Source organism: Cavia porcellus, unplaced genomic scaffold (genome assembly GCF_034190915.1).
Source record: "Cavia porcellus strain 051 isolate PalLab524CR breed Dunkin Hartley unplaced genomic scaffold, mCavPor4.1 scaffold_8, whole genome shotgun sequence".
NCBI lineage: Eukaryota > Metazoa > Chordata > Mammalia > Rodentia > Caviidae > Cavia > Cavia porcellus.
The window spans coordinates 62,151,423-62,168,831 of record NW_026947491.1 but is presented as its reverse complement, the minus strand read 5'-3'; the positions used below and the strand labels follow the sequence as shown (position 1 = coordinate 62,168,831).

The window sequence follows — 17,409 nt, the reverse complement described above, 5'->3', positions numbered from 1 at the left end:
TGAGACGGTATCTATCTGAGGCCCTCCTTGCCTTGGCATGTGGGCCAGTTTTGGAATCTGAAAATCCCACTTCCTCTGTCAGTGAGGCTAGGGGAGCAGGATGAAGGCTGGCCCTGGAAGGAGTCAGGGCACAAGACTGCATGCACTGCAACTGTGGGAGAGGCAGACACATCTGCTAGGGCCAGACCTCAGGACAAAGATGAAAGGAATGCCCCCATATACTTCCCCTAAGGACAAACAACAGTGACTGATAATCTAAATCTGTATTCATTACCTCAGAAAAACAGCCACTGACCCAACCCCTCCATGAAAACCCCTGTTATGTTTCAAGCCTCTTTGCTACAAGATTTACTTCCCCATTTGAACCTCACTGAATCCAAATTACCTAAGCAATTCTGCCTATAATCTTATTGGTTGACTATAGTTTTGTTCCAGCACAGGTTCACTTTGTGATTTACCATTTTCCCCCACTTTTTGGACCTGCTGTCACTTTATGGTTTTGCTCTATAAAAACCCTGAGAAAAGGCAGGGTCCTCAGCCACTCACTCAGAACCCCTTCTATCTCTCAGGCAGAAGCTTTCTTTCCCCAATAAATGTGTTTTCTGCTCTTAATCTCCATCCTTCCTGGAATTTATTCTTTCATTTTAGAGAACATGATCTCACACCAAAATCTAGCTGGTGGAGAGTTTCTTTCTCCTATATCGATTTTGGCAAATGGGGTCCCCACTGGACATTGAAGAGAGGTGACTGAGATGGGCAGGCCACCTGGAAGAACCAGGTGAGGTTAATGGGCCTGAATTTAAAGTGAGATGTCTCAGCATGCTTGTCAGTTTTTCTTCAGCAATATCCTACTGCTATTGTGCAAATGAAAATGAAGAACAGTGCCAAGACTTGGTTTTTTTCTTACATACTCTATGTATATTTTGTTCACTTTTGATATCAGCTAGGTCTAGAAAAAGACAGACAAGACTTCTATTGCTTGTATTGCATACTTTTTATTGATAATGCTATCTTTTTTTTTTTTTTTTTTTTTTTTTTTTTTTTTTTTTTTTTTTACAATATACGTAATCCTGTTGTTAATTAGTACTGCAAGCTCATGAGTTGGAATGCATGCTTCTAAGGTAGGGAAGAACAATAGCTCATTTAATCTGTCTTTAATGCCTCCACCATGCAAGATCCATCTAAATGTTCTATCAAGGTAAAATAAATTGATGTATAAAGTGTGAGCGTATTTTTAAAGCTCTATGAATGCAGCCTTTTTCAGAAAATGCTTATACCAAAGATCACAGCCATTATGAACACCAAATTCTTAATTCAGACAGTCTCTAGTTCTAGCACTTTGGCATTCTGCTCCTTAAAATGTTTTATATTGTTCAGTAAAGAGTTGTTAAACTGTTTTAGGAAGTGACTGAAGACATTAAGGCATCAGATGCCTACAGAGCTAATGTTTCACTGAGATCCATTTGTTTTAGGATGGTCTTTTGCTCTGTTTGAAAAATGTATGATTGGCAAATAATGGTACCATTCCAGGTTACTTCTTTATTGCCAAAGAGTTGAATGTACTGGAGAGGTCTTTGAGAATTAAGAATTTAGACTGAGTTCACCAGCATTATTTCTATGTGCTACTGAAAATTGTAGAGTTAATAGCGAGTAATGAACACATTGGTGAACCTAAGGCTTTCAAGAAAAAGTAACTTGTTCAGCTTCTGTGATTGGTATTTGTAGGTGAAAGAAGGTGAGTGTGATCTTTCCCTTAGCTACTTCTCCCTTCATTTGTAAAAGAAGCAAAATGAGCTTCAAAATGAAAATTCTGCTGTTATACTCCACAGCCGCTAACATACTGAGAAACATCTCGATTTTGACAACGGTTTCTCCAGGCCACCCTGTAAAGAAAAGTGAAAAACACATTGGCCAAGATTTACAACATGTCTTCTCTATAATGACCATATTTCAAATTCTTGAGGTCAACATATTTTGTCAGTAAAGAGAATATAGGCCATAGCTAGACCTGATTATTGCTATCTATTGAATAGAGATATATAAATACACTTTGTTCCTTACCAAATTCTTAGCACAGAAGTAATATTGCTGAAAAGTAATATTGCATTATGTTTATTGCACATTGACTTATCCCACAAATAATTTCAAGATTTCTCAAGGACCTGCTAAGTGTGCAGAACCTTAAAAATATTAGAAATCCCCTAAAATAAATGGTGGATTTGAAGAAAGATTCTGGGTAACTTAACATAGATTGTTTTTTGAGGGGTGTTTCATTGTTTCACATAAGTCAAAAGTGTTAAGTTTTGGCTCCCAGCACAATGCATTTTTGTATTTATAAGCTCTTCTAGTTGCACATATCATCAGGAGATAAAAGTTTAATCAGTGATTTCTTAATACATACCATGCTTTGATGCCTAGTGGATCCCTGACCACCCTTTTTGCACAAGCCACTGCGTGAGTGATGTCATCTTGCAACAAAACTGAAAGAGAGATGATGAGGAATGAGGACCGTCATTGGAGCTTCACTTTAAGTTAGATTAATCCAAATGAGTAAAAATCCTTCATTTATCACATTTGGCATGAAATAAAGCATTCTGCTTCTCATGAGCTAATGTCGTATAAAGTTGTGAGTTACTAATATGAGTGAGTGCCCTTTTTGTTCTTCACACTGTAAAAAACAAATTGCCTACTTTTGTTTTATCCAGTTCTATATGTACCTATGCAAAATGGTGTCCATTGCAATTTATAAAAGGAACAATGTAGATGTGTTTAATAGCTAAGAGTTGGATCAATAAGTTATAATATTCACATATTAAATGTATTCCACCTCTTTATTTTCTCTAATTTTAGTTGCCAGGAATCAAATTCATGACCTTGTATTCGCCAGGCACGCACTGTGCCCCTGCGATATATCCTCTGTCCATATTCAACCTCTTCAAAAGCTATGACATATTTGTATTTGTTGATATGAAATAATATTATGTGACAAGTGAACAGTAAAGAAATATATATATAGCAAAATTTAATTTTTGTAAAAACACAAATGTATTTGTACGTAGGCCCATATGGGCATGATATAGCATTATTTCTATGTGCATGATTGATAGAGACTTACTAATGTAATAGAAAGTGCCACCATCTTGTAATAAAAGTGCCTAACAAAATTGTCCTCGGAGATTCTGCTAGTGATAATTTGTCCTCAAGAAATAATAAGAAATTCACTCAAGCACACATGCACAATATTGTTCTTAGCAATGTATAAAGGATAAAATGGAAATAAACTAAATACTGGATCAAAAATTATGTAGTATTAATATAGTATAATTGTTTTTAACCACTTTATTGATAACGCAGATTAGTACTTGTTAATATGGAAACAATGTTCTGTGGTAAGTAAACTGTAAAGCAATGTACATAACAAAATTTTAATTTCTGTACAAATGCACATTTGTATGTGGGTCCAAGAGGGCATGATATAATTTTAATTATATAGACAAGTTTTATATGTATTGCGTCAGAATATATACGAAAATTTACCAGTAGAGATATATCTCTGCATAGTATGATTTTGGATGTTGGTTTTTCTTGCTTGCATTTTCTAATTTGTATTCTGTGATATATAATATATAAAATATTGTATGTCTAATATAACAGGAAAAATTCTAAAAATAAATCAATCAGACAAAAAAAATTCCAAATTGTCCTGGCCCTTGCATATTTTAATATTTAAACAATTAACAATATCAAATTTGCAATATTGAAGCTTTTATGTAATAAAGATTCCACATGTAGTTTCTATTTTAATACTCATGTCATTGGCATGTAATAAATTTTGCATGTTCTTTTCTTGTAGAATAAAATGACTGTCATCACAAATGAATAAATCCAGACTAGTGATATAGCTCAATGGTACAAGCACCTACCAGTCAAGTACAAGATTCTGAGTTTGATTCCTGATACAAAAACAAACAAATAAACAAACACAAAATGAAAGAAAGAAAAAGAGAAAGAAAAGCAATGAAAAGCAAGATGAATAAATCCAGAAGTTAACTTTCAAGTGTGATAGTGATTACCTGGAAATTAATTTTTTAGGAATATAAAAAAAAGTAAATTTACAAATGAAATATCAAAGAGTTACTGCTGCACATTAAAGCGAAAGTTATATACACTGCAAAATGTTACCTATAGTTACCAATAAAATTTTATAGATTTATTACATTAATGAAAATGTAATAATTTATTACATTAAAAAATAAGACTAATGTCTTATTTTTAATTGATTACATTTCATAACAGAAGATAAGATCATCACAAAAAGACCATACGACCAAACTTTCCTTGAACTGTCTCTCTGTAAATAGGAAGGATGACACTGTTCTGGCCAAAGCTTCTGTAAGGCTTTTTACAAGAAAATCATAAAGAATTGTAGGAATGTTTGAATGCTTTAAAACACCAACATTTATGATATTGCCTCTTTATTTTATTTTTATTTTTCATTTTGTCATGGTGAGGATGGAACCCTGGGACCTGTGTTCATGTTACGCGGAACTCTACTCTGTTATGTTCCAGAGCGAATTTCTCACTTATGGGCTTTTGAAGGGGAAGAAGCCACTGTCGTGTAGTTGGCATGCAGTTTCTCTAAGGTAATGCATATGTTACTGCCACTGGCTGTGTTCTGTGTAGTCAGATAGGTCCTGGCCATCACGTCTGTCGTCCCTTGTCTTACCGTTGCAGGATATGCCACAGCCATTCACCGCTCTTGGGGTTTTGCCATCGTTACACCAATATCGACTATTGATCTGGAATATTCCATAATCAGTGCTTTTGCTTCCAGGATTGTAGTTTGTAGCTCTTGTATTGTAACTACTCTCCCATTTGATCAAACACATCCCTGAAAAGAAATTTTTTTTTTGTCATAAAGAGCAACACTAAGAGATTTATACCATATCCCATACCAATTCTATCCAGCTAACTCTAATTTATGAACATATACTCAATTTATAAAATATTTCAACACATTACTTATTTTTGTTGTTGTTTTAGGACAAGTTGTTGGTACATTTCCAAGTGTGATCTCGAAGGCTAAGATTACTCCCCAGCCTCTCAAGTGGTGGGGTAACAGGCATGTGCCACCCACCACACATGACTCTCAATACCATAGTTCTAAAGGGCCCATAAGAGCATCTTTAGGTAGCGCAAGTCAATTTGCACTAAAAAAGCAAATAAAGCAATGGAAAATACTTTTTCAAAAATTTAAAATGATTGTTTCTCCCATGGCTTTTACTTTCCTTCTAATCTCGTCCCTTGGCGAACATTCAGCTTAGAATAGATGGGTCAGTAGAGTTGTTTAGTAAATTTAGTAAGTTTACAGTGGGTACATACGGTGCTGCAAATATGCCTGAGATGGGGTGTATGAGTGTGTGTGTATGTGTGTGTGTGTGTGTGTGTGTGTGTGTGTGTGTGTGCAGGCTGGGGACTGAACCAGGGCCTCATGTATGGAAGGTAAATTTTCTAGAACTAAGCTATACTCCTATCCCTTTTAATTTTATTTTCAAGCAAGTTTTGCTATGTAGCCCGACTGACCTTGAACTTCCAGCCCTCTTCCTCAGTTTCCGTAGTAGCTGAGGTTACAGGCTCGTGCAACTGAGTCAGGCTGAAAACTGCTTTTATTCGGAAAATTAAGGATTTCTTGGAGTGGGACAAATTTTCCTATAATACCAAGGTGAATTTATTTGTCAAATTAGAATGTTGACAACAAGAACTAAAGAATTGGAAAGGCTATTCTGTAATTGTATTTATCCGTCTCTGCATCTATTCACTAACCTTTCCAAAATAGTGAGGAGGAAACGCTTGAATTCAATCAGAGAAAACAGCGCTCATACTGACAAATATGAAGCAAGGTGGAAAGTAAAACTTTCCTGGACACTCATGAATTGCATAGAAGAAGATGAAAAAGAGTCACTCTTGAGAAAATAAGAAGACTATAATTTTTTGTTGAATTTCAGAAAATCTTTTACCAGTGACTGAAGAGGAGAAAGGCTTCTACTCTCAGTTTCTAAGTTCATTGTAAGTTTCAAATTTGCTTTCTCTAGAGAGCTCCATGTCATGGCAGGGAAATTTATGAAAATAAAAACACTGTGCCACTGTAGTCCCTCAGAGTCCAAATTCCAAGTGGGTCCTCAATGGTCCTCAAGGACCACATGGTTCCTTTACTCAGCCTACTTTGGCCTTTGAATCTGAGACTATTTAATAGGCCAGGGCAGAGGGGCTGGGAGGAGATAGCAAGTTGTAGCTGGGGCAGAAAGTGTGGAATGCTTTCCATTCCCCTGCTTACTCTTTTCTCCAAAATCTGATTTTGTTTTGTACCAGGAGTCAAACTCATGGCCCTACTCTTGCTAGGCAGGTATTGTGCTGCTGAGCTATATCCTCAGCCCAGCATTTCTGATATTAAATACTGAGTTGATGTTTTAACCATTGTGAATATTCGAACCCACAAAGAAATAAAAGTGTCTAGTCACAAAAATGTCCCGTGGCCGTTTATTTTCAGTGCCTTTTCCATTTGTGGCTAGTGATGGGCAGATTAGGAGGAGAGCAGACTTACAGTTTGCCAGGCTGACCCCACGGTAGCCGTCCATTCCAAGACGCTTTAAAGTTCTGGCCAACTCACACCTCTTATAGACCTTGCCCTGGACAGTCACAGAAAGGACGAGAAGCCCCAGAAGGAGGAGAGCCTTCATGTTGACTGGGAAGCCAGGTCACTGGGCTCCTATGCTCAGCCCGTACTGGTATTTAAGGTCCTTGGACTTCCTTCTTCCTTCTTTGGTAGGCTTGCCTTTTGACCTGTGGGCAAAACAGACAGTACCAATTGGTCCATCAACTTCAAAAGAATTTTTTTTAATACTTGAAAAGAGATACTTTGTGGTTTTGAGTTTATCTACGGTAAACTATGGATAGTCTTTGAAGAGTGGTTCACAATGAATTGGAAAGTAACACTGTTACTCTAATAGGAAATTTTTCTAATTTATTATGAAACAGAGCAAGTGTGGAGAAAAACTATGATCCTTTGTGTAGTTGTAAATGAGCTAGGACTTATGACAAACATTGATTTCCACTAAAATGTTTTGTGTACATTTAGTATGTCTTGTTGATCTTTTTCACTTGAAATTATTCTTACTCTTTTCCACCAAGGGGACACAATGTGTGTGCCTGTCATTCTAAAGGGCATTCAGCATGACACCATCTTTCTCATCCAGTTTCCTACTCTGGACTTTTTGTCAGCAGTGTAAGTTGTTTAGTTGTACAAATCAATGTTTACTACAACAAATAAGGCCCATGTAAACTCTTTATTAACACCTTTTTAGCCATTCTTTGTTCCTATTTCCATGTTTAGAGAATAAAATGTCATTATGAAGCAGTAAGATTTTAAAAATTAATCTATCTATATCCATATAGCCAACTAATAGCTTAAAAGTAATCATCTCAGAAGGTTGTGCACTTTTTATTTATTCACTTATTTATTTATTTTGGTACTTGGGATCAAACTCATGACCTTGTGTTGCCAAGCTGGCACTTATGCCACTGAGCTGAATCTCTAGCCCCGTACTTTTTGTTTTAAAGAGAATAAAATCAAGCAAAACACAATATGGCCAATCGAAGCAGAACAATGAAAGTGATAGAAGACTTCCAATCAATATAATAGGAAGTAACAATGGGTACCCTACTCTCTCTTGTTTTCTTCAAAATAGCTTTCTATACCATTGGACATAATAAAAACAAGCTAAACAAAGCAGAATAAAATAAACCAAAACAAAACAATGAAAGCAATACAGGACTTTTAAACAATATAATAGGAAATCAATAATGGCTATCATAATATACCTTTTATCTTCAAAACAGTTCAGACATAATAAAATTAAGCAAAACATAACAATAAAAACCAAACAACAAAATAATTAAAACAATGGGAGAATTCAAAGCAAGGTAATAGGAAACTAACAATATCTGCTATTTTCACGTTTTAGACATTTCCTCCCCTGTAACTTTCTCAGTATGTGTTGTACATTTTCAATCTGACTAACTTCTTGAGTTTTCTCTGCCATGCTATGCTCTTTCTGTTGGCCCCCTTCTTTTCGTCTCCATACTGTTACTTGCCCTATTTGGTGATCCCTCTCGTCTGTTCTTCCTGGAACTGTGGTCATCTTTATGTCTCTTTAGGGTTGGTTTGGTGGTCATGAATTGCTTCAGTTGTTCTTTATCATGAATTGTCTTGTTTTTCAATTAATTTTGAAAGATAGTTTTACAGGGTACATCAATGTGGGTTGAAAGTTGTTTTCTTAAAGGATTTGACTCACCTCACTTCAAGCTCTTTTTAGCTTGCTGGTTTGTGTTGAGAAGTCTGACATCATTCTCATGAGTTTCCCTTATAGGTAACCTGTTTCTTTTCTCTAAAAGACTTTAATATTCTGCCTTGTGGTAAATATCTCGGATCTTGATCACTATATGTCTGTGAGTAGATTTATATTCATTAAGGCTAGGTGGAGTTCTATATGTCTTGCTTAACTGTATGGCTGGTCTCTTCCCCATGTTTGGGAAGTTTTCTGCTAATACTTCTGTAAATAGTCTTTTTGTGTCTCCCTTTGTGTTGACACCTATGACTCTTAAATCATTTTTCTTTGCATTGTTGGCAGCCATTGAACTTTCATTTTCTAGTTCCTTGTTATTTCAAGAGGTCTTTTCTTTCATGATCTAGCTGCAATCTTGTCTTGAAGGTCTGAAAGTCTCTCTTCAATTTCTCTGAAGTGGTCTTGCCAGCTTTCAGTGGAGTTTTTCATTTCCTGGATATCTCCTTGGATCTGCTGCATGCCTTGTAATTCCTTCCTATATTGTTCAATAAGGTTACCACCAATTTCCTATACTCCACTTATTTATGTATGTCTTCTTTCAATATGCTCAGCAGTTCTTTCATCATGTTTGTGATTTCATCTTTTACTTGAGATATTATTTCTGATCTGATTAATTTTACAGCCTCATGAAGTTGCTATCCTTTCAGAGATTTCAGGTGTTTACTTTGGTTGCTATCCTTTCACATATTTAAGGGGTGTAAATTAGGTTTTCTTCCACGTCTATATTTCCCAGGCTTGTTCTGTGTGGGTTTGTGATCTGAGATTGTCTTTTGCTCCTTCATCTTGATATTTTCCTGACTTCCTTCTGACAAGACAGTTGTCAGACCCCAGACCCTGGCCACTTTGGTTCCCTCTCTGTAGTGTATGGGAATGGGTCAACAGCTGTCAACAGATTCTGGCAAGGCAGTGTGTCATGGATTTGACTTCTCCAGACCTGTGCAGTTACACCATGGCTTCCCGATTGGCCGTGGGTGCCTGGAGGTGGGGCTACATCTTTGATTGACCTGTGTGGCTATACTGGGACCCCCTCAATGGCAGAAGGCATATGGGTGCATGTTTGTCTGATTTTCCTTGCCTGTGCGAGTTGCCCATAGGAAATAAGCATCTGCAATGGCATCCTGTGGGTGTACTGGGTGTACATGGCTGTTTTTGCCTGTGCTGGCTGGTTACATGAGGGAAGCACACACCCTGAAGCACACAGGAGCTGGTGGGCCTGTTTCTCCTTGCCTGTGCTAACTTCCCACAGGAGGTAAGCACCCTGCTAATGGCAGGCATGGGTCTGGCTTGGTTGTGCACTTTCTTAGAAACAATGTTGGCAAAACTAAAATAAAAAATAAAGAATTAAAATCAACTAACAAACAAAATAGAACATGCTCTGAATCTGCCTAAGAAGATAAACCTTGAGCCTCATAACTATCAGCAGCATGTCGTTTCCCTTAGTTTTCAACAGTGCAAAAACTTGTGTCTACTTGGTTCATAAAGATTATCAGGTCTGGCTCTCAACTGCGATTGGAGATGCTGTCTAAAAATCAAGAGCAACCCAATCTTTTCCAAAAGAGGCCCATTTCAGTTGTTTAGTAGTGTGCCTAACCAAATCTGGGTATCCCAAAAGAGACAGAAATTTGCTAAAAAGTTATTATTTGGTCCCTTTTGTCCTCTTCCTGCCTCAATCTGGATGAAATCCAGTTAGTATGTATGAGGGTTTTAGTCCTGTAGTGATGAAATCGATTTTCATTTTCCAATGTTTGAAGAGTATAGAGATATGATAAGTTAGGGTGAGTGAACAAATGTGTGCTTGCCACTGAGAACCAAATGATGACAATTCTATAGTGTGACTACTTCAAAAGAAAAAGGTGTTTTTGATCTCTTTAGTTATGTCCCATGGGGATGGAATTATAGATAGTGATAACATTCAGCTATTGTGAAAGGTAAACTTAATTGCTAACTTGATTCGTTAACATTCAACTAGGGGATTACTAAGTCAGTCTGCCAGATGTGCCTGGGTGGGTGTTGGAGGGCTGGGCATGTCTATCTCTGGTTTCTTCCCTTCTTCTCCGGTGCTGCTCCTCTGCTCTGCTTTCAGCTGCCATACACTGTGCAGCATAGTTGTGTCATGCTTTTCTGCCATGATTGTCCTGCCTTGGAGCCACTTAACCATGGACTGAATCATCAGAAACTATGAGCTAAAAAACCCCTCATCCTGTGAGCTGTGTCACACTATTTCTCTTAGCAACAGGAAAGCTGACCAAGATAGCTATATATTTTATATTTCATTTGAAACAATGAAGAAGCTATTTAAAGATAACATACCAATTGGTATGATTTGGGATGGTGTTTATTTTTCCGAGAAACTTTGTATATGCTCCATGTTCTATTTATTGCCACATATACTCTTTTTCTTTGTAAAGAAAGATGCTTAGAGGCATAAGATTACATATGGATATTACAATAATTTTTGAATTATTAATAATTCTTAATTTATGTTATTTTATTTTTTTGTTTATTTATTTGTTTGTTTAGTCTGAGACTGAGTCTAACTGTATACATCAGCGTGGACCTGAGTTAACTATGCAGTACTTAATTATTATTTCCTGGTTCCTTGTTGTTTTTAGAAGATCTTTTCTTTCACAATCAGCACCTGTAAATCTGTCTTGAAGGTCTGAAATTCTCTCTTCAGTTTCTCTGAAGTGGTCTTGCGAACTTTCAATGGAGTTTTTAATTTCCTGGGTATATCTTTGAATCTGTTTCATGCCTTCTGAATCTTTCTTATATTGTTCACTCAAGGTATCTCTCCTGTTCCTATGCTCTTCTATTTTTTTTTTTTTTGAATCTGTGTCTTCTTTAGATATGCTCAGCAATACTTTTATTCTGTTTTTCATTTCTTTTTTACCTGCGACAATATTTCTGATCTAATTTTTTTTCTGGCCTCATGAGGTGGTATGTTTCCTTTCTTTCCATCACTTTGGAACTTGAGGTGTGCGACTTCCAGTGTCTTTCATGTTCATATCGCCTGGATGTGCTCTGTCTGTGATGGAAGCCAGAGACTGCCTTTGCTTCTTCATCTTGACAGTTTCTTATACTCTTCTAGACAAGTTGGTTGTGGAGTTCCAAGCACTTCCCACCTTGGCTGTGATTTCTTCAAGGCATGGCTGGCTGATTATCTCAGCCAGTGCTGGTTAACCGTGCCATTGGTGGCTAGTGGGCACATGGGAGGGGGGCTGACTGCTGATTATCCCAACCTGCAGTGGCTACCTGTAGGAAACATCCCTGATAGTGGCTGGTGTGCATGGGGATAGGACTGATGGTTGCTTTTCCTGGCCTTTGCTCTCAGAGTAGCCATCATTTTATCTATGATTGTTGGCTTTCATGATAGGACTCTTGTTTTTATGTACTAGGTATTTTAGTGGTGTCTGTGGAGGCTTAGTAACTTACATCCACTAAATCATTAACAGTGGAGTGCATAAGCCACTTAGTTTCCTTGTAATGTAGACTAAATTATCAATTCTTGAACTGTTTTGAATCTCATCAACATAGTCTTGTAACTTACCTTAATCATCTTTTTTGAAGTAGAGATACCCAGGAAGAAAGTCCTGGTTTATTTCACAAGGGGGAACAGGCCACATAACTAACAAGATGTTTGCTATCACTGCTCTGTATAGTCTTGTGTCCTCATCATAAAGGAACTGTGCTTCCTTGTAAGAGGTAAAGTAAGTGATAAGAGGGCTAAGAGTAATGTCTTAGATTATTGACTTCAAACCTTCACTGTTTTCTTTTTTTGAAGAAGAATTTTAATTCTTTAATGGACTAAGATGGATGTTTAGACTGTTGATCACAGTATGCCACCGTCTCTGGTTTTCAGGGCTTGGGTCAGTTGTGGTGTATGTAGGGGACTTGACCTGTTACCTTAACAACTAATGGAGCTGAGAGGATCACATGTATGGTCTTTTTCAAGTTGCTGTTAGGGAAGGGAATGAAGAGGGAAGAGACATTGCTGGTATGAAATCTCTGTATTTGATTATTTGATTTTCTTTTTCCTTAGGCTGAGTTTTGTTAACTGTTGAAGTGTCTGTTGGAATTAACAAGTGAGGTGACATATTACAGAAAGATATATGTTTTTCTAGCAAAGAGAAACTCATTAGTGTGTCAAGGGCATTTCCAAAGCACTTGAGATGGACTGAGGTCTAGAATCTGAGGCTTGTTTTGTTTTGATAATATCTAAATATAGTAATTAATGCCACTGGGTTAGTTTTTTCAAACTATTTTGTGAAGATATGTCTTTAGTGTCTCCTTCTTTCTCTCTCACTTCTATGTACAATGAAGGTGATAGAGAATGCCCAGTGCCCATATGACTGGCTTTTTTTTTTTGTCTTTTTTGAGACAGGCTTTTGCTAGGCTTGATGTCTGTAGTCCCAGCTGGCCTCAGACTCACAGTAATTCTCTTGCCTCAGCCTCACATAAGTGCTGGAAGTAGAGGCATGAGCTACTGTACCAAAACTGACTTTGCCTTAAAATAAGGCCTACTATTATCTTATAAATAGGAAATCTAAATTTTGGATGAATTTTGAGAACAAAACCTTTTTGTCCTCTTGAACTGTTTTTGTTTTATAAGGAAAAGTGTCAATCCAATCTATGAAAGTATTTATATAGACCAATAATTAATAGAGCTCCTTACTATTTGACATATGAGTAAAATCAAGTTGCTAATTTTTTCCAGGATATTTACTATGTCTCTGTATACCTAGAGGTGCTACGGTCTGGCTGAGGAGTGTTCGTCTGCCAGTGCTCACACATCTTAACTCTCTGTTGTGTTATTTGAGAGAGTCTCTTTCCTCTGAATAACTTTGAGACCATCTGGTTGGTATTGTTTCTCTCCAAGTGAAAGGCTTGATGTAAATACTTACTAATTTTTTATTGACTAACACCAAGAAGGAACAATTTACTATCATTTTGTTGTAACAATTTTGATAGAAGGAACTAACACTCACAAAAAAATGAGAGAAAGAGAGAGAGAGTCCAGTTGATTTTTGACTGAAAATATTTGGGCCAAGTATGATTAAGGGACCCTTCCCAAATCAGAAGGGTCTGAATGGGGGAGCCCTCAAGCAGTTTCTTTTCCAGCTGTGCCATCCAGTTGATTATCTCTAGCTCTTTGTGGTGCCTTCTATAGTGAACAACTGCCACTTTGGAGGGCATACAGACAGCAAATGATAAGAATTTATCTATCTATTTATGATATTTTATAGGAGATCTATTGACTCTTAGATAATTTTTTATATGGCTGCATGAGCATGAGATTAGGATAGCATATTTTGAGTCAATATAAATATTGACTTTTTGTCCTTTATTGAGTTGTAAAGCCCTTTTCAGAGCTATGAGGTCAGTTACTTGGCCACGAGTCTCAGGAGCAGCAACAGTCATTAAGTGTTTGATGCAGTGTTAGTACTGTGTATCCTGCTTTTTTGCCTTATTTTTTATGTTGGAACTGTCATCATAGAACAGTCAAATTAGGGTCAGTAAGGGGTGTATCTAAGAAGTTTGTGTATGTATGAATAACCACCTGTTTGCTGTCAGTTTTCTCTTAAAATTAGCCTCGATTTTCTTCTCTTTTTTTGCTAAGGTGGCAGAGCTTAAGGAGCAACATGTCTTTATTTGAATGACTGATGGGTCCTCTTAGAAGTAGAGCCTGTTACTTAAGAAGTGGTTTGTCTGATAAGTATAGGCTGTGTTTGAAGAAAGAATTCTTGGTACATGGTGAGCTGCAAATACAATTAGAGCTTTGGCTAAAGTTGGCTTCGAGGTCTCAGGTACTAGGAGAGCTACATCAGCCAGAGCTCTGAGGCATGAAAGACATCCTTTTGCTACAATATCTAATTCATGACTTAGATACCCTGTAGGCTGTAGAGCACATCCTCAATCCTGTGGAAGCACCTTCAATGCCACATTCCACCTCTCATCCATGTGCTGACTGAAATGATGTCTTGTTGGTAGTTTCAATTCTGAGACATTTAGAAGCACTTATTTCAGCTTCCGAAATGCAGGTAGGAAATTAAGTTCCCAGAATAAAATGTGGGTATCTCTCTTGAGCTTCTTTTATAAGCTGGTAGAAGAGTCATATAGTCTCACCATATCCTGCCATCTAGAAGTGACAGACTTAGTTATTGAGCACTCTTTTTTTTCCTGTGCTTCACGCTTCTGCCCATTCCTGCTGCCAAACTATCTCCTTCAATTACCTTACTACATGCTAATATAACAACAATAATAATAGTAATAATAGTAATAATGGCAACAAAAGCTGTAATACCTAGACTCCCCTCAGCTGTTTTAGGGTCCTGAGCTATAGGAAAGAAACTATTGTTGTTTTTTTTCCCCTGCCTTCAAGTTCCCTGAGATGAGATAAGGATCAAGTATTTTATCTGAAGGCATTAAAGTTGTGTGTTGGAACTAGAGATTTTATTGTAAGGGCACAGTTATAAAAATAGTAAAGGCACAGATGTAGAATAGCAAACTTCCACACATATTATAGGATGGTAAATAAGTACTGGCCTCTCTGCATACTCCTGCTTCTTGTCAAGTAAGCATCCTGCTAACTTGACTGTCTGAATCCAGCTGCTTTTTTCTTCTGATAATATGCTGGGTCAATTTGGCTATGTCCAACTTGTGTTTTCTTGAATTAAAGCAGTATGTACTGTTTCCAACTAGCTTCAAGCTCTTTGTGTGGGAAAAAGTGGCTCAGTTAAGGATACCCTTAAATTTGTTTGTTTCACTTGAAACCTCTCCCCTCATCCCCGGGATGTTCTACAGTATGGTAAACAATTGCTTTTATCTATTCAGAACTAGCTTGCTTGACAATATGTGAATTAATTCATATAACCAATCACGTAATAACCTGTCATCAACTTTGTGATCCATGCTTGCAAACCGTATTTAAACTAAACGCTAAGCTGACTCATGACTGGCAATTTGGATTCTGTTATAGTTTCCCAGCCCACCTCTGTAAGATCAATAAATTTGCCTTTTAGATTCCTCAATGCAAAGAGACTTCCGTTCAGTTTGATACTGGCTTTTCTACAACATCATAATCTCTGTTTCCTAGAAGATTTAGCAGAGCATGGGCACCTTGGCTAGAAAGCTTTTCTGAGGGTCACACTGTTGTACTTTAAGAAAATAGCTTCGTTATATGTGTATTATAACAAAACCTGAAACTCGGCTTATGTATCTGTTTTCCTTTTCCCTTTTGATGACCTAATTGATATGTTAAGCAATGCTCTCCTCTGTAAGAATTGTAAAACCTTACCTAATTGATATGTTAACCATTGTTGCCCTCTACATAACAGAAGTTGTGCTAAAACAAGCTAACAAGTGTTGTTAATCACTGTTAGGCGCCTCTATTCTCCACTAAAGAGCTGAAGAAAACTAGGATGACCCTCTAATTTACCCTTGTTTGAAGTAACTTGCTTGTGTGCAGGGAGATTTGCTTATTAGCATAACCCTTTACCTGACCTTGATCCCCCTCCCAGAAAGAAAGGAAAACATAACCTCCGTTTTCTGTTCTGTATGGCGCCTTATTGCCTCCCTCTCCCCTTACCTATCTATCTAGGCTAGGCCATAAAGATTTTGGGTTCCTGGTGGCCTCTTCCTGACCCGGTGGTGGTCTGTCATAAAATGTGCCTTAGCTTCAGAGAAATTACAGGAAAATTTGTGGCTTAACCCTAATGCACCAAAAGGGTTAAGTTCCAAATCCTTATGAAGGTTTAAGTTTCAGCTTCTTGTAACTTTCGACCCCTTCCCACCTGTTAGTGTTAATGAGCTGTCCTGAGATAATTAGCTGTCTACTTTCTTCTCCAAATGCTATTGCAGATAATTCTTATCTGTAGGATGGGAGTAACTCAAAAGGCGCCAAAGGCTCCCAAGGTTGTCAAAACTAAGTGGACAGCTATACAGTTTCCAGATTCGGGTCAACAAGTTTGATGGCTCTGCAGGTTTCTTTGTCCCCCCTCCTTTTTCCTCCAGCCTCTTTTTAAAGTCCTCCCTTCAGTCTCTGGCACGCAGTCTCCAAATTGGCTCCCGGAGACTCATCACCAGGCCTAGTCTAATAAAGCCTTTGCTACCTAAATTTAGGTCTCTTGCTTCCTTGGATTTTATACCGGGGTCCGAGTTATTACACACACAACAGTATATCACCTATATATTTTAAGACTCTGGTTTTGAAATACTTAAAACAGATGAAGTCTCATGGAAGCACATGTCCTAAGAGATAAGGACTGCCTCTGCACCCTTGAGGGAGCATTGTCTAAGTCAGTGGAGAGACCTGGTCATGAGGCTTTTTTGAAGGAAACAGAAACTGGGAATCTGTATGTAAAGGAATACAAGAAGTGGCATCTTTTATATCTACACTGAAAACTAAGTGACACTTTAAGGATCTGAAAAGGAGCTGTACTGGTTAGGTATCCTCATGTAAACTGGCACCCTTGTCTCATTTCCATATCTAAGTTCCTGTACCAATCTCCATTTCATAACACTACAAACAAGGGAGGGCCCCAAATTAAGGGAAACTTGGTAGAGGTCAGCAGATTTAGAGAGCATTTGGCATAAACCTTATATCTTTAATGTTAATTTCTGTTTTGTTTTGTACTTTTTACCTAAGGAGAGTTAAGAACATACAGACTCCTCTCTGTTTTGTCAATAAGGAATCAAAAGCTTTTTATTTTAATTATAACAATGACCAATGAATACATTAAATGAAGATGCCTATTATTTTGAGATCATTAGGCCAATAAGATTCTTATTACAGGATCTAAATCTGGGATCTGGCTTCTGGATTTATTTGGGGGGGAGCATGTGTGTGGGTTTGTATGTGTGTGTTGGAGACAGGGTTTTGCTGTGCAGCCTAGACTGGAATTAAACCTGCAGTGATCTTCCTGACTCAGCCTGTGAAGTGCTGGAATACAGGCATATGCCACCATGCCTGGTTCTTGCCTCTGTTTTGCAGAGTTGAAGAACTTTGGTA

The 17,409-nt window shown here is 37.5% G+C and overlaps 1 protein-coding gene across 1 annotated transcript; it reads right to left on the bottom strand.

Moving 5' to 3' along the window:
- Window positions 1-1,073: 1,073 nt before the first annotated feature.
- LOC100723017 (lysozyme C-like) lies at window positions 1,074-6,771 on the bottom strand. The gene is made up of 4 exons (XM_013159150.2): window positions 6,602-6,771; window positions 4,727-4,891; window positions 2,402-2,480; window positions 1,074-1,883 (listed from the first exon to the last, which is right to left on the bottom strand). Exons 1-4 carry the CDS (start codon window positions 6,735-6,737, stop codon window positions 1,817-1,819), a joined length of 447 nt encoding a protein of 148 aa, XP_013014604.2. The 5' UTR covers window positions 6,738-6,771; the 3' UTR covers window positions 1,074-1,816.
- Window positions 6,772-17,409: the final 10,638 nt, after the last annotated feature.